Source organism: Halichoerus grypus, chromosome 7, assembly GCF_964656455.1.
Source record: "Halichoerus grypus chromosome 7, mHalGry1.hap1.1, whole genome shotgun sequence".
Classification (NCBI taxonomy): Eukaryota; Metazoa; Chordata; class Mammalia; order Carnivora; family Phocidae; genus Halichoerus; species Halichoerus grypus.
This window is the reverse complement of record NC_135718.1, coordinates 73451174-73474007: the sequence shown is the minus strand read 5'-3', so window position 1 is coordinate 73474007 and position 22834 is coordinate 73451174. Positions and strand designations below refer to the sequence as shown.

The following is a 22834-nucleotide window of genomic DNA, read 5'->3' as shown; positions in this document are numbered from 1 at the left end:
ACACAGATCAATGGAAGAAAAGAGAGCCCAGAAATAAATCCATGCATATACAGTCAATTAATTTACAATAAGAGAGGCAAGAATATGCACTGGGGAAAGGACAGTCTCTTCAATAAATGGTGCTGGGAAAACTGGACAGCCACATGTAAAACAGTGAAACTGGATCCCTGTCTTACACCAGACACAGAAACAAACTCAAAATGGATTAAAGACTTGAATGTAAGAACGGAAACCATAAAACTCCCGAGAGAAAACATAGGCAGCAAGCTCCCTGATATCCATCTTAGTAATGTTTTTTTGGGGGGGATCTGATTCCAAAGACAAGGGAAACAAAAACGAAAATAAACAATTGAGACCACATCAAACTAAAAAGCTTCTGCACAGTAAAGAAAACAATCAACAAAACTAAAAGGCAGCCTACAGAATAGGAGAAGATATCTGCAAATCATACATCTGGTGCTCGCTTCGGCAGCACATGTACTAAAAACAGAATGATACAGAGAAGATCAGCAGGGCCCCTGCGCAGGGATGACATGCAAATCATCTATCTGATAAGGGGCTGATATCCCAAATATATTAAGAACTCATGCAACTCCATAACAAAAAAATCCAATTAAGAAATGGACAGAAGATCTGAATATTTTTCCAAAGAAGATACTCAACAGGCCCATGAAAAGATGCTCAACATCACTCATCATCAGGGAAATCCAAATCAAACCCCAGTGAGAGATCACCTGACACCTGTCAGATTGGCCAATATCAAAACGACAAGAAACAACAAATGCTGGGGAGGATGTGGAGAAAAGGGAACCCTTGTGCACTGTTGGTGGGAATGCAAACTGGTGCAGGCACTATAGGAAACAGCAGGAAGGTTCCTCAAAAAATTAAAGACAGAAATACCATATGACCCAGCAGTTCCACTACTGGGTATCTATCCAAAGAAAATAAAAACACTAATTCAAAAAAAATACATGTATCCCTATGTTCATTGCAGCATTACTTACAATAGCCAATGAGGGTATGATGCTAAGTGAAATAAGTCAGACAGAGAAAGACAAACATCACATGATTTGACTTGCAAGTAGAATTTAAAAAACAAAACGAACAAAATGAAACCCAGACTCACAGATACAGAGAACAGACTGATAGCTGCCAGAGGAGAGGGAGTCTGGGGATGGAGGTAATATGGGTGCAAATCAAGAAGCACAAACTGCCAGTTACAAAAGAGTAAGTCACTGGGATGTCATGTACATCATGGGGAATATAGTCAGTAATACGGTGTTAACTTTGTATGCGGACAGATGATAACTAGATTTATTGTGGCAATCATTTTGCAATGTACACAAATGTCAAACCACTATGTTGTACACCTGAAACTAGTATAATATTTTAAGGCAGTTATACCTCCATTTAAAGAAAAAAAAGAAGATTGCACAGCTAAGTTACAAGTCTTGAATAGACCTGTTCGGTTGCACCAGTCTCCATTTGGAATGCTTTTACTCTTTTTTTTTTTTTCTTTTAATCTTGTGCTACTGTCATCCACACTCAACACCAGGTAATAAACTAAATTTTTTTTAAATCATCACATTATCATTAGAAAGGATCCTAGAGTTTTTCTAAACTTCGTTCTGATCCTAACTCATCTGGTTCAATAGTAAGGTGGCTTCACGTCCTCATTTGCGGCATGAGAAAACAATGCCCAATCAGCAGTGAGGGTCAAGTGAAAGTAACATCAGTAATACGAAAACGTTTCAGAAAAATGCAGTCCTTCTCCTGCTCTTTGCTCATTCTGACACATCCATCTGCCTCTGCCTAGCGAACTCTGACTCATGCTTCAAAAACCAGCTCAAGTGTCACCTTCTCGACAAAGCCATCCTTGAATCTTGCAAGGACACCATTAATCCGTCCTCTGTCCGGCCAGATTTGTGTTCATACTTCTGTACAGCAGTTGATATTTTATATTTTAATTTACTTATGTATTTCTCCTAGTGTGGACTATTTCACATTTGCCTGTATTCCAAGGCACAGAGTAGGATTTCAATTAATGTTCAATGAATTAATAATAATAATAATAATAATAATAATATAAAGGCTCTGTCCCATTGTACTTTGTGAACATATGTACAGTTTGTGAGAATCACAAATCAGTAAGCGATAGTTTCTTACACACTTTGTTACATACTATCTGTTTACATATATACATATATGTGCATATACACATTATTTTAAAATTATCATATATTTGTTAACAGGACTCCTCTATACTGAGATCGACCCTTAGTACTGAACTAGAAAGAAAACCAGTAGGCACTACTCAGAGTTCTGAACCTGGAACAATATAAATAGGACCTGATACAATTCTCCAATTCCTGGGCTGCCTTCCATCCACCTATCTGCCCCTTTGGTCTGTAAGATTCCTAAGAAATCAGAGACCAAATATATTCTCTCTGTGAATGGCCTACAGATGAATGTTGAAGACACAGAAAGAATTACAGGATAACAATAATAAAAAAAAAAAAAATGAAACCACTGAGTGGGTCAAAAGTTAGAATTCATTGCATGTTTGCTTAAGGAACAGAAATATAAATTTTTGAAACTCCATTAAAATATCATCCTTGGATTCCCACCGGTGAGGCAGGGAGTGGGAGAACATCCTCGAAGGACGTCCTCTGGGAACAGTCAAGCAGACTAAAGAGCAACATGACACTTGGGGCAATGCAGGGGGTTTCATCTACACATCTAGGGGTTCCAACCAGATCATGAATTAAGACTCAGTAAAGGGGGTGGGGAAGAGAGCAAGAGAATAAGAGGAGGAATGCTCAAAATATATGAGGAAAGACAAAAAAAATCGAAAGTAAACTAGATAAGGTTTGTCCTCAGAGACCCCTACATTTTCCTATCCCCCGTTTTCCTGTTAAATATTTACCGTAGCCATCCTACACACCAAGGACTCTGTTAAGCACTAGAGACATAAAGATGATGAAGACATTGCTTTGGAAAAGCTCATAAGCTGTTAAGGGGTCAATCACAGTCCAGTTCAATACAGTTACTTTCTTAATTATCAGGCCCAGTCAACTGGATAACAATGCACTCTAAATTAACAGCAGCTTTTAAGAAATCACACAACCACACTAACTCAACTGTAAGGCATGTCGTGAAATTAGAAACATTAGAACATGAAAAAAAACAACATCAAATAACTGATGAAGAGTGGTAGAGCCCCTGGCTGTGAGCATGCCCCTATGCCAGACCCACTACTGACTGCACGCGGGGCAAGTCACAACCTCCGAGCGTCTCTGTCCCCTTCTCATCAAAATGAGGACATGAACAGCAGGGCCCAGCTCAAGGTGTTGTTGCTGGAATTAAAAGAAGTCAGTCACATAAAGCACTTAAATCAGCAAACTCTCAATAAATGCCTATTGTTATTATTTTTACGGCAAAGACTATAATAAAGTAAACAGAGTGCTCTGAGGACATCAACCGGGGCTAGTCAGAGAGGGAGAGTTCCCTGGAAAAGACCCTGGAGAGGATTCTTAAAAGCTAACAAGGTGTGTGTGTGTGTGTGCGTGTGTGTGTGTGTGTGTGTGTTTATATGCGTGACTGTGCGGGGTGGGGACAGGCACAGCTTCCAGGAAGGAAGGAGCCAGGATCCAGCAGAGCATGACTCTGTGTGTGTGTGTGTGTGTGTGTGTGTGTGTGTGAGTGTGAGTGTGTTGGGCGGGGACAGGCACAGCTTCCAGGAAGGAAGGAGCCGGCAGAGTATGACTGTGTGTGTGTGTGTGTGTGTGTGTGTATGTGTGTGTGTGTGTGAGTGTGAGTGTGAGTGTGTTGGGAGGGGACAGGCACAGCTTCCAGGAAGGAAGGAGCCAGGATCCGGCAGAGCATGACTCTGTGTGTGTGTGTGTGTGTGTGTGTGTGTGTGTGTGTGTGTGTTTATGTGCGTGACTGTGCTGGGCGGGGACAGGCACAGCTTCCAGGAAGGAAGGAGCCAGGATCCGGCAGAGCATGACTCTGTGTGTGTGTGTGTGTGTGAGTGTGAGTGTGTTGGGCGGGGATAGGCACAGCTTCCAGGAAGGAAGGAGCCAGGATCCAGCAGAGCATGACTCCGTGTGTGTGTGTGTGTGTGTGTGTGTGTGTGTGTGTGTATGTGTGTGTTGGGGGGGTGGGGGAGGCAGGCACAGCTTTCAGGCAGGAAGATCAGTACATGTGTGGAAAAGGCACAGATGACAACAGTGTATACTCTTGGAGGTTCCGTTTCATTCATGGTATGTAATTTAAAACATTTCTGACAAGAAAAATAGAATGTAAAAGCCAGGTGAATTTTTTTTTAAGATTTATTTATTTTAAAGAGCACAAACGGGAGGGAAAGCGAGAATCTCAAGCAGACTCCCTGCTGAGTGTGGAGCCTGACGCGGGGCTTGATTCCAGGACCCTGACATCAGGACTTGAGCAGAAACCAAGAGTCGGACACTTAACTGACTGTGCCACCCAGGCGCCCCAAAGCCAGGTTAATTTTAAAGATAAAAATCTGAGCTTTAGAATTCCCACCTTATTCCAAGCTGGACTGCTTCTGTTTGCTCCATAAGCATGGAGATAAAACACTTTGCAAAGCCCTGCCCTAGGAACGTAAGCACTGTTTTTGCAGCATTACGACTGAGCCAAGCACAGCCTTAAATTGTGAGGGGTGCACTTACAAACAGCCAACCGTGTGCCTGATCCAAGGGGCAGGAGCACTTGCCCAGCCCCTCAAACTGACTCATTCAGGCAGGGGTCTTCTGACACCCTTAAGAAAAGTCTGAATGTACTTCCCAGAAATCCAACATCCCATGCGGGTGGTTCAGTGGAAATACGCAGGAGTGATTTTTGTTGCCATGAGAAAAGATCCCTCTAAAAGGAATGGGGTCAAGGAAAGAATGATCACTTACCAGAGTGGGTCTGCGTGAGACACACTGATGACAAATGCCTCTCCTGTCTGTCCGGAAAGAGTTCGCCCACTTTTATCAATAATTGTCCCTGAAATCTGAATTAACAAAGTAAACTCAGTCAACAACAGAGGCTCAAATTAAGAACACGGACACAAAGATGAAATAAAAACAGAAAACTGTTCTTTTACGAGGAAGGGGAGTGTGGAACTCTCCCACAGAAAGCACTTTTCATCATGGTCAGAAAGGACACGGGCAAAGGGATTGTGGGGAGGAGTCAGGAAGCCATAAACACAGAAAACAGGGAAAGTCACTGAGGCAAAAGCAATGACCAACAAAGCTTTAGAATTCACACATCCAGTCCCATCGCAGAAGGCTTTACCAGAGACCTCAGGCTGTCCTGGCTATTTCCCCTGGTTCATCTAACACCCCTTGATTTGATTCTAGTCTTTTCCCACCAAGCAATCTTGGGACTCTCCCGGGGGTCTGTCTACTTTCAGGCTGGTGTCATCCAATCTGGGAACTTCAGTCAGCATGCAAGCCCACCTCTCCTGGGGCCCCTATCAGAGGGAGTCCCGAAGCCTTTGACTTCAGGGGACCAATTCAGCCAGGCTTCTTTGGAATAGCCTGCCTTCCACCAGCCACTTCTGGGTTCACCTTCTTTGCATTTCCAGAGCTAAGACAGCTACTGGTTTACAGCTGCCGGTAGGAGGAAGGTGAACAGAGGAAGCTGAAGTGGGTGGTTCCTTAAAGATACTGCAGCTAGTTCTCCTATGCCAGGAAAACAAAAACCCTACCCTCGAGTTGACAGTATTAATAATAAAAGACAAAAATCATCATGCAAATTTTAGAACTTACAAAGATAGGCCGGGGGCGATATTCCTCTTCAAAAAGTGTTTGGAGTGCAAACAAGGCAGCCTGTCAGTGGGAAAAAGAACATCTTTATTTCTGAGAGACTGTGTCCCCGGTCAGTCTAACTGGCTGATGAGAATGCTCCTTTTTCCAAAACCTCTCTAGATGTGATCAACATTGCACACTCTGGGACAGACACGCATCCTCTCTGTAAGGTACGATACTGACACCCCTTTCTCGAGGAGAACACAGTACCTACTGAAACAAAACAGATGCTGGCTCAGAGTTTACCTACAAACTAATATTTTCTCCGAAGAGGAGCTCAAGAGCTATGCTCTTTCTTCCTTCTCCCAGTCAAAATTAAAAATAGATGAATAAGAATGCCTCCACCATCCACATCCTCACAGATACACGGGAGGTACAGAAATGAACAGCACACGCTGTTCCCGTGCAAATTAGAGTGAGCGCAGAATGGGCTGTGCAGGTACTAACGCTAAGTAACTCGGTGCATGCCCGTGATGCATTAAGTTCCAGGGAACATCTTCTCCTTCTTTTGATCACTGTATTTCCTGATTCCAAGACGTGCACATTTTCATAATTTGCTGAAGTCAGAATGCAACCTGTCTATAATGTTTTCCTTTCATGGGGATGGTGGGTTTCTTTCGGATAGAAAGGTATTAAATCAACAATATGAGTTGTTGTTTTTTTGTTTTTTTTTTTTTTTAAGAACTAGCCAAGTTGATCCTAAAGATCTTATGGAAAAGTAAATGAGGAAGAATAACCAGGAAAATTCTGGGGGAAAAACAGAGGGTGAGGGAGGTTAATGAAAGCCTACCAGTTATTCAAGAGGTATTTTAATCGCAATGCTACGGAAAATAGCAGGATAGGAGTGTGACATCAGACAGATGACTGGAATAGATTCTACCCAGATGCACTTCTGAATTTAGGGTGGTACACGATTCCTATCACTAGGAAATGGTAGGATATTTAATAGATGGTGTTAAGAAAACTAGGTAAACCTTAGAGAAAAAGAGTACCTAGTTAGATCTCTACCACATTCCTCATTCCAAAATAAATTTGACGCGTCATGGGGACAACCTGTCCCTCAATAATCGAAAGAATGTAATGTCACACTTTCCTCTACCTGCGTAGCATCTCTATCAGGACCCCCACGCCGGTAAGAGCTGTCCCAGGAAAGACCTTGATGCCCAGGGAATAGGAGAAGGAAGGATATTTACTTTTCACTCCATACATTTATGTACATTTTAAATTTAGAACCATGTATATATATTTACTACATCTGCATATGTGCACCTAATTAATAGCTATATGTGTATTTACTTTCATAATTAAAAAAAATGCTTTTGAAAGTTAAAAAGATAATCTTTTGAGGTTTTTCTCATCCCACTGGCCTCAACTAGAAATGCTCAAAAATAGAATGGAACAGAAGACTTTTATTTAACTTTGACAATGGCTTCTCGCCCCACTGGGGGACTCATCACAGTCCCCACCCCGGCTGTCCCTTTCATCTCCCTTAACTCACCTTGGCATTAGCGGTATCAAAAATAGTTTCAATGAGTAAGATATCAACCCCACCATCCAGAAGCCCTTTGGCCTGCTCTTTGTATGCTTCAACGAGCTCATCAAATGCTGCAAAAAATAAATCGCATCCAGTCATAAAAATCCTCTCAATGATCAGGACATGCTATGTTCAGGCCTGGCACCTGTCAGCTAACTATTGCTGGTTTCTAATGCTTAATTTAAGGACATCACCTTTTGTGAGAAACCAAATAAAGAAATGGGGCATTGATGTTAATGAAACCTGTAGACAGAACACAGTCACTCCTAAACACTTACCACACAACCTCCACATCCCACGTATGAGCCAAGAATGAGTGAGTGAGCAGGTCCATGGTTTAATGAGCCCTGTACCTTATTTTCGACACCTTCAAGGTACATCATTCTTCCCAGGAATGGTTTTAGTCAGTCCAGTTAAGGGATGAGTGCGAGGAATAAGTAGAGAAACACATCACCCTGACTTGGAAAGATGGCAGGTCTAGTCACATTCTCTCACACTGGCTGTGGTAAAAGGCTACAGTCCTGTGGACTTCACTCCTGCCCGAGAGAAAACCTGCCTTGAAGGTCAATTTCGGTCTGAAACCAAAGTGTTCAATCATTCCTGGGTACAATTTTTGTTAGAAACATCTTGAGTTGTCCATTTCCATTTGAGAGGTCATCCCTCTCCCCATTTACCTCCCAATGAAAAAAAGACAAAGGCTTGGATATTCAATAGGAAAACCCAAGTAGTACCTTTATGCTTGCTGTATACAGCACAAGAGAAAGGAAAACTTAGCCCCTCATGGTCATGCCTGGATCAAAGAGGGCATCGACCACGCATAAGCCCAGTATGAGCAACCCCTGGTGAAGAACTATGATATCACCACATGGAAAGTTCTATAACCAAAAACCTACAAACCATACTTGCCTGAACTTGTCATCTACACAAAATTCTTCACCATACAAAGTATCAGTACTATTCAGCTAAGTTTAATTCTTTTTGTATTTCATTGTCTTGATGCTTAAGAAATTGACCTAGATATCTAGATTTTTTCATGAAATCTCAATGTAAGTATGTTTCTATACGTTAGTTTATAATGTCAACAATGCTAGTATGTTTATATAGTTTGGAGTGATTTCTGACATAAAATGGGGGCCCAGTGGGTTATTCCATAATAGACCAAGGCCTAGTGTCCATATTTGCTCAACTTCTCAGTTTAAAGCTTTCTCTTGATTAGTTTTCTTTCCTCAGGTGATAAAGAAGCATGATCACAATACCATGTACATTTGAAATAATAATAGAGTAATAATAACAAGATCTTTTTGTTTAGATGTTTACTACATTCCAGGGACCGTTATAAGCCCTTTATGTCCATTAAGTCACAATAACCCTGAGGAAGAGCCTATTATTGGTCCCATTTTACAGATTTTAAGATCACTGAAACAAAGACGTACTTGCAGGAGGTCAAAGATTATTTACAATACTCACTAATGTTCCTGTAATCTGGTCTCTCCACAGACGGGGACACAGACAGTGTCTTATTAGTTGGACCCAGAGCTCCTGCCACAAACCTCTTAATTCCTTTGGGAAAAGAAAAACAAATGTAAAAATCTCTAAAGAGCTTGACCTTTTTGTTGTGACTCAATAGGCTATAAGATTTTCCCCTAGAACATAGGTCTATAATCCTTTATCCACAACTCGGAAATACAAGAGCACAGATTATTTTCTTAATTCATTTGACAAGAAAACTTGACTTCTCCTGAACCAACAAGAGGCTCTTTATAGTCTTTATCACACTCAGTGAGACAACGCACAGATGTGACTGCAAATGTGTATCCGAGGATGGGAGCTATCCCGGACCCCACTGGGAAAATTATGAAACACAGGGATGTGTACAGCTGATTGCCAAGCCGACCCAAAAGACTCCGAATTCTCGCCTATCGGGCTTCAAAGCGTTTCAGTAACTAACTCTTTTTTGTCTCCACAGCCATGTTTGGATAAATTACCTCCCCTTACTCTTAAGGAATCTTGAAGGTCCTGAACCTAACACAGATTCTACAAAAGCTGCTCACAGTAGTGTTCAACTTGAAATGCTCTCCAGTATCGGGCTGCAGGCCCTTCACTGGGGGGAGACTATTAGATCAGGATTAACAATTATAAAGCCTAAAATTAAAATATGAAACTGGTCAAATCTTACTGTAAGCACTCTTTTAATAATTCTTTAATAACCTTTCCTCCGGGCTAGAGTCCAGGTGCTTCTAAAAGAGCCTCAAAAGTTAGGTTCATCTACATGTCATAACTGAAGCCGGGGGTACACGGCTCATCACCTTTGGTGATGGTAACCACTCAGTAACCTGGGTTACGCTTTACAATTTAAGTGGTGAAGATTACCAACGAGTTGATAACCCAGCCTTTGAACAGGTTACCTTGCCCAAAGCTGAACAATAATGTGCGTATAAGAAAAATGTCCTTATCTTTCCCTGCTTTCGCTGGTTTCACATTCTCTGACCCACGACTCTGTTGGGGTAACAGTCTATGCACATCCGTGGATTTAAACACTATCTCCCAGAGGCAGAGTTCCCAGAAATTGCTTCGGTCTTTCTTCATTAGTATGCTGTGCCTCACTTCCTAGCAATTTTGCTTTATATTTTCCCCTGTTGGCAATAATTTTACATTTCCGAATCTTAAGGGGCTCCATATATTTCTTCTATTCCTTTCCCTCCCTCAGAGCCTCCCCACCAGCTGGCGCCCAAGTCATGTTATGGCAGCCAGCCAGGAGGGTAGTTATTTCAAGAGGCCGCTTTTTACGTTCCAGCAAGGCTGAGTCTCATGCCACACTCCTGTGTGTGCTGCACAGAGCCTTCAAGGACATTAGGGATAGGACACAGAATATGCTCAAAAGGCAATGGCTCTTCACCTACAGAAGCCAATCACAAGGATGATGGTAGCTTCAAAGATATTTGAGAACATCAAATATCTTAATGTTAATCGACATAACCAGAGCAGGCAACTGTCACCTGAATGTGCTTCCAAAAGGAGAAAAATCACCTTAGCTGTAAACATGCGAAGAAGCTATAACTATGAAAAGAAAAAGTAGCTATAGCTACAAAGTGAAGCTGGAACCCGCAGTAGAGGAAACCCCGAGCCCAAAACCCAGGGAGACAGAATCAATTCAGAGAGACCGGAGAGGGCTTGATTATGAAACTGCAAAGAAGTCACCTACCCACAGGTACGAAACAGCAGCTGAAGTGTTGCTGGTGGGCCACTTGTCACGGAAGGGAAAAGCGCAATGACGACAGCGCATGATAGCTGCGACTCTCAAAGGAGCCATCCTTGCAGCCGTGCCTTACCTGTCTGGAGAGACACCTCCTCGGCTGCCTTTCTGGCCACCCCCGCAGAGCACTTGTTCATCTGGTAGGCCTACACATCAACACAAACGTTAGCTAGCACTTCTCTCCCTCCACCCAATAAATTAGGGATTCGTGACCTTATAAAACCCAGTTTTATTCAGTAAGGAAACGTCGAGTGAATTAATAGGAGGTCTGAGCGAAATCTTCGCCAAGAAGGAAGCAGGAGAGCCAAGAGTCCTTGAGAACCACTCTGAGCTTCTTCCCCTTAGCCATGAGCTAACTCATAGAAAAAGGGCAATCTCTTGGACATCTGGTATGTCAAAGAGTAAGCTGATGCAGTTAAATCCTCTGCGAATCAGAGAAAGCACAGGAATGGAAAAAGCACAGGCTTCAGAGACAGGAGACGGGGGTTCGAGGACCAGCTCTCTCAGGGCCCGCCTGGGCAGTTCCCTTAGCCACTTCTCCGGGCCCTGCCTTCCTTCTCTGTACAGTGGTTGTACTCAGGGGTTCCGAACTTCTCGCAGATTATGAGCCTCTTTAGAATTTGGTAAAGGGCCATGAACCCCCTCACTAGGAAATAAAAAGTATGCACATACACACAAAATAATGCCTACAATTTAAAGAGGTTCATAGGCCTCCTGAAACCCTTTCCCAGAACAGGTTAGTAGGTGCTAGACTTGTGGTCTTCATGAGCCCTTCTCAGATCCTATGCGTCGTGGTCATTAAGAAACCAGAATATCCTAAAATAGGGGTTGGCAAACTCTATAGGTCCCAGGGCAAATCTAGCCTAGGCCAGTTTTATAAATAAAGTTTTACTGGGATACAATCAAGCTCATTCATTTGCATATTGTTTACTGTTGCTCTTGCACTATAATAACAGAGTTGAGTGGTTGCTGTATATGGCCCACAAAGCCTAAAATATTCACTTAGCTGGCCCTTTACAGAAAAAGTTTGCCAACTCCTGCCCTAAATCACACAAAACTAATCATTTTCCCTTGATAACCCAAAAGACGCGAGATCTCACAAAGTCCCAACATCATGAGAGAAATCAGTGTTGCATGAAAACAGAGGCATGCGTCTGGAAAAATCCCACACAGACGTGGGTACGGCAGCATCTACTATGTACTCCCATCATCCACATTTTACAAAATTTGAAAAAGGAGCATCATATTGATTAAAAAGAAACCAGATCCTTCACCCCACACCCACTAGGATGGCTACTATCAAAAAAAAAAAAAAAACAAAACGAAAAAACAGAAGATAACAAGTGTCAATAAAGCCGTACAAAACTTGGAATCCTTGCATACTGCTGGTGGGAATATAAAATGGTGCAGCCAATGTGGAAAACAGTACGGTGGTTTCTCAAAAAAGGCAACAGAATTACCACTTCTGAGTATATAATCAAAGGAAATGAAAGCAGGGATGCAAACATTTTCTGTACACCCATGTTCACAGCAGCACTGTTCACAATCACCAAAAGGTGGAATCAACCCAAGTGTCCCTAACAAACGAATGGATAAACAAAATGTAATACATATATACACACACACACACACACACACACACACACACACACACACACACATATACATACAGGGGAGCATTATGCAGCCTTAAAAAGGAAATTCTGACACTTGCTACAACATGAGTGAACTTTGAAAACGTTAAGCGAAGAGTCATAAAAGGACAAAAACTGTACGAGTCCATTTACGTGGGGTACCTAGAGGAGTCAAATTCATAGAGAAAGAAAGTACAGGGGTGGTTTCTGGGGCCCAGGGGGGTGAGGGGAGGACGGGGAGTTACTGAATGTAATGGGTACGGAGCTTCAGTTTTACAAGATGACAAGAGTTCTGGAGATGGATGGTGGTGCTGGTTGCACAGCAACATGAATATATTTAATCCCACTGAACCGTACACTTAAAAATGGCTAAGATGGTCAATTTTATGTTACACGTGTTTTGCCACAATTAAAAAAAAAAAACCTGCCACCCAGGGCATAAAAAGGGTGCACACACAGCTGATCATTGTGCCTTTATCAGCAGCCACTGCTTAATAAGTATCATTTTTACCTGATTACTTGCCCATTAAAGAAATCAGTTAGAAATGAATGGTCTGCTGTGTTCATAAGCAGAGAGATTCAAAGCGTTTTCCCAGTCTGACCACAGGCATCAGCTTGACGCTGCAGCGTCTGATGGTTTTCTCACCAGCAACTATCAAGGCAGTAAACGCCCAGAAACATCTTAGTTTGAGAACAATGGCATTCTTACCAAGTGTTCAAGGCCATAGTCTGCTTGGGCAATGTGAGTGCTGCTAAAAGTGTTTGTTTCGATGATATCTGCCCCAGCCAGCAAGTAATCCTGCAACGAGATAGCAATGTCAGTGCTCGGAATTTCAAAGCCCCTGTCACCCAGCAATAAACACATCTGTTCATCCCCACCAAACACCTTGTGACTGCTCCCTAAGCGCAGGCCCTGCACTAGAGGCCAGACAGGCAAAAAGATACAAGGATTTCACAGAGAGGAATGTGGTATAAATAAACAAACGCAGAGCTTGAATTCAGACACAGTTCACATGCTAAGCTGGGTGAATGGAATCAAGTTCCTTAAACCCTGAGTTTCAGTTTCTCATGGAAAATACTAGAACCCAGCTCCATGGCATGGCTGTGTGATGACACAAGTTCTGACCCAGGATGGCGCTCTCCAGCCTCAGCACAATTTGATCCCCACTGGCAACGGCTCTATGTCTGAGAGCCCAGTCCTGCCCGTAATTGTTTCAGTCTCTCTCTCTGCGGGTCCCTCTGAGCCAGATCGGCACTCCTTCTAGAACCCTGAGGATCTCGGTGCCTTCCTATCCTCCCTGTTCGAAACCCATCTTCCTCATTTCACTCTTTGGACGACACCTCCACAACCTCAATGCGATGAACACTCTGGAATCCCTCGACTCCCTTGATTTTCCAATAGTGACTAAACCCAACCCCTCCCAAACTGATGAACACTGTTCACAGAATAGCTGGGAAATGAAAACCAAGATTTACACATATTTATAATAAGTCACAAACATCCTAAATATCCACCACTGGAAAAAACTAAATAAGCTAGAATGTATCCATTTTATAACATGCTTTGTGGCAGTTAAAAACATTGTGTATAGCTACATATACTGACATGGAAAGATCTCCAAAAATATTGAGTAGAAACCAAAATTGATTGATATGTAAAATGGGACACCATTAAGTGTAAAGCATACATGTATACAACAGTATGAGTTTTCTACAGGTAAGTATGTATACACATAGATATATATATGTACATATATATGCGTACATATATATATCGTATATATGTACGCATATATAGGTAAATGCGTAACAAAGAAATCTGGAAAGACATACAGCAACTAATGTAAATGGTTATCTCAGGAGAAAAAATAGAAATTTGGAGTAGTGGTCAAAAGTGAATTTATTCTCATCTATGGGTTTTGTTTTATGAGAGCAAATTAAATTAAAAAAAGAAGAACAAGAAAAACTGGAAACAACATTAATGCCTAGGAATAAGTGAATTAGTTAAGTAATTAATAATATATACATAGAATACATTATGAAGTTATTAAACCATGTTTCAGAATATTTAATGCTCATGTATACAGATAAAAATGCAAATTATAAAACAGTATAAAGGAATATAATTAAAACTTAATTTTTAAAATCCCAGTATAAATACTAGATTAAAATGTAAGTTAAAATATGTGAATGGATAGTAGTTATGTCTTGGTATTGATATGTCCTGGTTTTGATTTTCTCTTTTATGGTTTTCTTTTTTTTTTTTTTAAGATTTTATTTATTTATTTGTCAGAGAGATAGAGAGAGAGCACAAGCAGGGGGAGCAGCAGGGCAGAGGAAGAGGGAGAAGCAGGCTCCCCACTCAGCAGGGAGCCCGATGTGGGGCTTGATCCCAGGAAACTGAGATCATGACCTGAGCCGAAGGCAGATGTTTAACCATCTGAGCCACCCAGGCATCCCTCTTTTATGGTTTTCTATATTAGATTATCTACTGTTTTTTTAAGCAATAAACATGTATTGTCTTTACAATTAGGGAAAAAAATTTCTAAGTTCACAGTTTTCTCCAATTTTGTGTAGATTTGAAAATTTCCATAGTGTATAGTTTTCTACAGATAAGTATGTAGGGATTTCTTCTAGCTCTTCATCCTCTCTCTGTGACTTTTCTCCTGGCTCAATATCCCACTTGTGGACTCCAGGCAGGACGTCCCTCTATTCCAAACCTATTCTTGCCAATTTCCAAACCTATTCTTGCCAGTTTAAAAAACGTGTGATCTGAGGCACGTTACTGAATTTCTCTACTCCTCACTTCTCTCATGGAGAACGCTGTCAGGAGGCGAGGAGGACGTGAAGGACAGCATTTGTAGATGCTAACAGAGGCTCTGACTTCTGTCTCCTGAGGGAGCTGCTATGGGCTAGCAATGCCTGAGGTGCTCACCCGTACTCCCTGCGGACAGCTCCCACACACGTTTCCCTGGGCAGAGCCCAAGGTGTGGCGACACCAGCCCTTGTGGTATGTCAGCAACAACCGTGGGAACTTTTGGGAGAAAAAGGTATATTACTCACAAGTCCTGGAGGGTACAGGCATGCCCAGGGCCATGCTTCAAAGGGCGAGGGGCAGATGGGCGGCGGGGGCGCTGAGCACAGACATGGGGTTCTGCCTTTTTGGGGGGTACAAGGATGGGGCACCTAGGGTTTCACAGTTTCACTCTTTACTGCTGAATTTAAAATGGAAGAGTGAGGATCAGGGTGTGGAAAGGGAAAAATGAGAACAGTCAGTTGTCTGGGTCATCCAGGGCTCTCCAAGAGCAGAACTCATGGGTGGGAGCAGCCTGCTATCTAGTTGTTCAGCGAGTAGCAGTGTCATGTTTAATACAAGAGAGATGTCTCTGAAATGGATATCTTGGCAACCCAAAGCCTGATGTCAGGCATTTACATTACCACCAAAGCAGCTTACTGTCAGGCACCTACATTACAAATATAACTTGGACATTCCATTAAAATTAAACACCAGGGGATCTGATCTGTGGTCACTAGCTCCAGTAGAAATAGCCACGTGTGAAAAAAACACAGTCTGTTTACCTTCTTCATCCATGAACACGACATGCTCTCCATATCTCCAGCTAGTAAATGCGCCCCCAGAAATGGGACACCCAGGTATACTTTATTGTATTTACAGCCATTTTTGTTTCATGTACCTATCATGGGAACCTCATTGTTCCATCTAGATGCCTACCTAATACACAGGGCAAGGATTCTTTCCTCTATTGAGCGCCTCCTATATGGGAGAAATGTTCTAGGCAGTAGGGATTTGGTAGTGAAAAAGAGGCATAAATTCTTGCCCTGCAGAAACTTATAATCTAGTGATAATCCACATGAACAATAATGACAAAACCATGGGCATGATAGTTCATGTGATTTCATCAGCTACACTGTAAGAAGTGTATTTGTGGGGCACCCAGGTGGCTCAGTCATTAAGCATCTGCCTACGGCCCAGGTCATGATCCCAGGGTCCTCGGATCGAGCCCTATGTCAGGCTCCTTGCACATCGGGAAGCCTGCTTCTGCTTCTCCCTCTCCCTCTGCCTCTGCCTGCCACTCCCTGTTTGTGCTCTCTCTAATAAATAAATTTTTTTTTAAAAAAAAAAGCGTATTTGTAACCATACCAAGCAATTCATACCCATGATGACATTCCCAATCGACTAGGATTTTGTAATAGAATTTAACTACATATTCTCAAGGCCTAGCAGAAACACTTAGTTACCATTCTTCTGGCAGAACCACACCTTTTCAAGGACCAATTTTCAATCTTCTAGGACCTAGAATTCCCATTATGAGCAAAGGAAAGGCATTCTTAGCTTTTCTTCAAATGAACGCCATTCTGCATGTAACCTAAAACAAAGTCTTGACCACGCAAGAGAATGATCCCTTCCATTCCCGATGGATCATTTAATCACAAAGTGATTTGTTTAAATGACTTTTTTTTTTTTTCCTTAAGAAGAGCCTGAACACACCTACAGCAATGCCCTTCTCCAGAAAATAAAACTTTCTCACTTCACTGGTAAATACACTTTGTCCTAACTGAATCCAGACCAGGAAAACAGATTCAATTACCTCAATATCTCTTCTGGTTGTAATTCTGTGAAATTATGATGATAACCTATCAAACAATTTCGTTCTGTGTTTATTTCTAAATTTTAAAAACCTACCGCCCCCAGTTCCTCATTTCTTTATGCCGGCTAACCGTTTTTATTGGAGACAGAAAAATGGAAAGAAAGAACGTAGGATTTCAAGTGAGGAAGCCTCCCTAACATTAGGCTCTGGGAGCCTCAACTTCCAAATCTTCAAAATGAGAATAACCACCACCTTTTGGTTTTTCTTTATCGGGACTGTTGTGGTGACTTAGGTAAAGTAGTGTATGTGAAAAGCCCAATTTGTCCAAGATTTTTATGGTCTTTCACTGGAGTTTAACTGTCTCGAAGGCAGAAAAACTACCCTTCTCATCTCCTTATCCTGAATGCTCATCGCAGTGCAAGACCTTTATCTCGTGCCCAACGCCTTCTTTGTGAACAAATCACCTCTTTCTTCTGTACTTTCTAGAGCCCTCGATATGCGGAGCGGCTTATAGGATAATGGACTGAGAACAGGAGACATGGCGGATACTATACCTTATGGATTTGGTAAATGACATTGGGTTGAGTTATACTTAAAATGTCATTGTTGCCTTTCAGCGGCCTGGCGTGATCTTGAAATTCGTGACCTCGGAAGTCTTCTTCACTTAGCTTATGCCGCTGGATCATGGTCCCCATCCCTCCATCCAGCACCATGATCCTCTCCCGCAGAATGGCTTCAATCTCATCCTGCAGGCTTTTCTTCACACCTGCTTCGAAGAAAGTGAAAATCTGACTTTCAAAACCAGGGGGAAAAGATGTGTGGAAAAGGTTTCTAAGAACTACTGGAAAGCCACAGAAACTATGGTGATTGGAGTCCCTGAAAATTCCTAACATGGAGCCTCCTCCTTGGTCAGCTTTTCTTGGCTACCCTCAACACAGCCCACATCTACTGTCCCAAACCTGCTCTCTTTTAGCTCCAAATCCTCTCCCTCTGTAGGAGATCCTACCTAATCCCATCCAAAGAAGTCTTCTATTGGGAGCTCCAAAATTCACCCCACCCTCCACCTCATAATCCTCTTACAGCTTGGCTTCCGCTACTTTCCTTCTCTCTGCACTCAGGGAAGAGCACGTCTGTACCCACCGCAGGTCTGACGGTGAAAAGCATGCCTCTATTCCTCCTCCCATTTTCATAAAAAATCTAAGCACTTTCCCATGGGGTCCCTACGGTATTCACTTCTCAATCCAGAAATATAAACTATTTTTGGTCTTTAAGACAGTTTAGTATTTACCATAAAACAACCTCGCCCCCACATATACAAGTTCTGAGATCTTGTGAAAGGAGTCATCATATACGCAAGAAATCAAAGCTTTTTTTTTTTAAACTCTAAACAAAACATCTGATTTTTTATTAGAAATTTGACAAACATATTCTATAATTTATGTGGAAGACTAAAAGTCCAGAAAAGGCTAAGTTAACTTTGAAAAAGTAGAAAGAGGTTATTTGACCCACTAAATATTACAACATACCATAAAACTATATTCCCATGAAAAAGGAAAAATAAAATATAGAATATCTTCATTACTTAGAATAGAGAAAGAATTAAGTCTCAAAAAGCCCAACCTATAATATTAAAAAAAAAAAGATGAATTTGATTCCATAAAAACTAAGGATTCCTATGAAATGAAAGTTACCATAAACAAAAATAATAAACAGATTATGGATTGGGGGAAGATTTTGCAATGTCTAAAACTCAAAGGGACTAACAGCTATAATGTACAAGGAACTCCTACAAAGATACGAATAGTCAAGTCAAGGAAGAAGAAAATAATACCCAGCAACTATATGAAGAGATGCTCAAACTCATTAGCGAAGATGTGAATTAAAACAAGATGATACGCATTTGCACCCAGTAGATGGACAATAATTAGAAAATTGGATAATGCCAAAGAAAACCTGAACCCTCCAGGATGCTTGCTGGACAGAGCCATTCTGGAGAGCAGCCTAGCAGAACTTGGTAAAAATTAAGTATGCAGAAAACCCAGCAATCTCAATCCCAGGTGTATTTCCCAAACAAAATCTCAGATTGATCCGTCAGTAACACCGAAGAGGATGTTTGTAGGAGTGGCACGTTGGAGACAATGTTGGGAAATGGCCAAGTAAAATGTGGTGAATACTGGTGGGGAACACTGCACTGCTATACGATAACGATGGAATACTGAGCGAAAGGGTCAGAAATCGTCAACTTACCAAGATACTATTTACATAAATTAAAAATACATACACAGACTAGAGTACAAGGAAACATATGAATACATAGCAATATGGGAAACAGGCCATCTGTGGGAGCAAGAGAACTGTGAACAGAAAATGAGATTAAATGGGATACATAATAAAATGGGAATTGCATGCACTGGATACAAAACTCCCCTCCAACTGAGGCCCTTAAAAATCCCCTGCTTCTACATCATCCACATGCTTATTCATCCTTTAGGGGATAAGATTTCCCTTGTAGAGAAACTAAGAGGTCTTCCTGCCGGATTTGTTGGTTTAAGTGTTCACTGTTCTTATCCTCATGTATTCCCCACGCTTTTCCAGTAGGGGGTTATCATTCACTGGCTTCTAATCACTGCTGCCCCTCCAGAACCTTCTCATAAGGGTAAGCCACCTTAGCAATTCTCCTTTCCCTTGGTAAGGTGAGCGGTCACTGAGATCTTCCATGAAGAACAATGATAACCTAAACACCCTCATATTTATCTATATTCGGTTCATCGCATACCGAACATTCTGTACAGTTTACTCCTGACTAATCAGGTTCTTAACAGAGCAGATTCTCCCCAACATCTCTCACAGTGAAAACAAAAATATATAGCTCTGCATTTCCCCCATTTAGCCAAGGCATTCTGCTGCTGATAAATTTAGATGAAAGGGAAATCACGTATTTCCTTTTTTAATTAAATGGAAAGGCAAGAAGTCATGAGGCAGAGATATTATTCAAAGAACTATATGATCTGCCTCTCTACCTCTTCTTTTATAGCAACAGTGATAAAATGTTTCACAGTCACCTTTCCATTGGTTTCAAGAACAATTTTACCAGTCCCACATCAGAACTCTAGAATCAACAGGGTCACTGGCTCACCTCTGATAAATTTCCTCCTGAGTTATGAATTCAATATTCACCCCCTGCCAAGCTGAACACCCTCATTCCCCCACAGCCAGCTATACTCTGTCTACTTAGGACTGGTTCTCTTCTTTCTACTTTTCCTACCTCATACCTCACATGTTTTTATGGGTATGTTTGACCATAGATTTTAACCAGGGATGACCTTAGAGGCTCAGATCCCATTATAAAGCTGAAATTATTGTCAGTTCTTGAGCCAAACTCGTTTTTTCTCGTTAATCTCAGAGCCATCCATATCAGAATCACTTGAGATTGCTACTCCGCATCACGACTCACCGCTCATTTTACACAGTGATTCTATGCCACTGGAGTTTGCAGAACGACTGCTCTAACCCAGATGTGGAAAAGAAACGTTTCCTGTAAGTTTTAAATAGTTCTCTGGGTTTCCTTATCCGTCCCTCAACACGTGAACTTTTTTTGTATGAGCACAGTAGGTGCTCAATAAATATGTATTGAATTGAGAACGTTAACTCGGGCAAAACTTTCATTGCGCCCCGCTGGAATACGTTGCACCGAACTGCAAAGTTACTTTGACATGAAGAGGTGTTTCGGGCGCGCGGGGAGAGAGCAGTGCCTCGTGGCTGCTGATGGTCTGTCTGTCTGGGGAGGAAGGGGTGCAGGTGGGGAAGGAATCCAGCAGAACAACGTGGAACCTCCCGGCTCCTCCGCCAGTTCAAAGGTGCCGCCCTCCCGCCCGCGAGGAAACCTGGCGCGCGTCTCCAGGTGGCGAGGAAAATTACCCCAGGGATTAGGAGCCCACAACAGGAGTCAATAAACAACCCAACCGCGGAGAGCGGGTGGCAGCGTTACCGGAAGGCGTCAGCTCTGGCAGCGCGGGTGACATGCCGCCGAGTCTCCTCCTCCACAGGCCAGGGGCGAAGCCGGGAAGTCGCACTCTGCACAGGAGGACAGGGCCAAGAGCGACGCCAGGCAGCACCGGCCTCAGAGGCCCAGGTCGCTGGGGGCACCGAGGGCCCCGGAGCCCGCGGTGCCCGGGGCCTTCCGCGCACCGCACGCCGCGCGGGGGACCTCCCGCGGGACCTGGGCGCGGCGTGGGGATGACAGGCGCGCCTTCGGCCGCTACAACGCTCGAACACGTGCTTTCTTCCCGGTCACCCGGCCTGTCCTCGGCGCGGGGCTGGCGGCCATACACGCGCGACCCGAAGTCGGGTCGCGGGAAAGGCGCAGACTGGACCCGAAGAGGAGGACGACGTGGCGCCCGGGGCGCGGGACCGAGGATCTCAGCCCCTAGGGCTTTGGGACACCTTACAACGTTAGTTTCTCCGCTCAATCTAGCCTCTGCGTGGGAGGTCCTGCCCCTTCCGGCCTATGATTGGTCTGCACGAGCACGTCGCGGGTATTGGCGGATCCATTTTAACCAATCACCTGAGGGTTTGCCCCAGGGCTCTCTGGGAGATGTAGTCCAAGGTCCCACGCAGTCAGTGTTGCCGGAGCCCAAAACTGTAAGGCTGCGGAGGCTGGGCGCATCTCCAAGCCCGATATCCGGCAGTGCGGCCTTCGTGGCCTCTCCAAGTTTAAGTCGTGGTGCAAAGTGGGCGCTGGTTTCAACCTGTTGCGGTGTCCAGAGCGGGGAATTTGGAGTCAAGACCAAGTTCTAGTCACGTTTTGCTACAGACTGGTGTGGGGCAAGATAATTAACCTGAGTCTCACCACTCTACAAGCAGGAAATGATAGGGTGGCAGTAACTGCTATTTTATAAGATTGTAGCAGGGAGAAAATGAGATCGCGCGAACGCTCTATGAAAACTCTTAAGTACAGGGACGCCTGGGTGGCTCAGTCGTTGGGCGTCTGCCTTCGGCTCGGGTCATGATCCCAGGGTCCTGGGATCGAGCCCCACATCGGGCTCCCTCCTCTGCGGGAGGCCTGCTTCTCTCTCTCCCACTCCCCCTGCTTGTGTTCCCTCTCTCGCTGTGTCTCTCTCTGTCAAATAAATAAATAAAAAAAATCTTAAAAAAAAAAAAAAAACTCTTAAGTACATATGTGCGTGTTAATTGTCACTTATTGACAGTATAACTATGTATCATGCATTGGGCTACGCACTTGGAATGCAAAGAAAGACAAGCTACATCTCACCCCCGGGGGCTTCTGTCTTGGAGAAAGAACTCACAAACTAGTTAAAACTAACAATTGAACAGGAAAAAAAATGAGAACCACATACAGTGTGCCAAAAGAGCTGCATTAGGGACGCCTGGGTGGCTTAGTTGTTAAGCGTCTGCCTTCAGCTCTGGTCATGATCCCAGGATCCTGGGATGGAGCCCCGCAATGGGCTCCTTGTTCGGTGGGGAGCCTGCTTCTCCCTCTCCCACTCCCCTTGGTTGTGTTCCCTCTCTCACTGTCTCTCTCTCTGTCAAATAAATAAATTACATCTTAAAAAAAAAAAAAAGGAGCTGCATTACTCTAAGGGTTTTGGGGGAAAGCTTCAAGGAAGTAACTGGGACTTGAAGTAAGAGCTCTCTGGGGGGAAGAAACTTCCGGAGTAGAACACAGCACTTGAAAGAATTTGAAAATGAAGGACAGCTCTGTAAGGATGAGCATGGTAGAGGGGAGGAAAGCAAATGAATCTAGAAAAATAAAATTGAGACCAAATTGCGAAGTTTACTGATCTTTTTATTTTAAAGTACAAATTTGCATGCCATTCTCATTTTACTGTATGTAATTATACCTCAATTTTTTATATCTAAAATAGTATAATAATAATGTGTATAGCGTCTTTGCCAAAAATGGTCATACTTGGAGATGGAAAAAGCGGAGTGGGGGAGAATGGAACAAAGAAGAGCGTGGGAGG

General features: G+C 43.0%; 1 protein-coding gene and 1 pseudogene across 3 annotated transcripts in view; one reads left to right on the top strand and one right to left on the bottom strand.

The window, feature by feature from the left end:
- MTR (5-methyltetrahydrofolate-homocysteine methyltransferase) overlaps positions 1-21338 on the bottom strand; it is a 99513-nt gene extending 78175 nt beyond the window's left edge. For 2 of the 3 annotated variants that reach the window (XM_036074092.2, XM_078077752.1), the window contains exons 1-8: positions 20839-21338; positions 17405-17619; positions 12950-13039; positions 10683-10752; positions 8821-8913; positions 7318-7424; positions 5781-5840; positions 4926-5020 (exon numbers count right to left, since the gene is read on the bottom strand). In XM_036074092.2, coding sequence (XP_035929985.1) covers positions 4926-5020; positions 5781-5840; positions 7318-7424; positions 8821-8913; positions 10683-10752; positions 12950-13039; positions 17405-17619; positions 20839-20872 — 764 coding nt within the window. In that variant the 5' untranslated portion in view covers positions 20873-21338. The remainder of the gene's footprint in view (positions 1-4925; positions 5021-5780; positions 5841-7317; positions 7425-8820; positions 8914-10682; positions 10753-12949; positions 13040-17404; positions 17620-20838) is intronic. The other variant, XM_036074093.2, reaches the window with a different exon arrangement.
- LOC118524150 (U6 spliceosomal RNA) lies at positions 457-577 on the top strand (annotated as a pseudogene).
- Positions 21339-22834: the final 1496 nt, after the last annotated feature.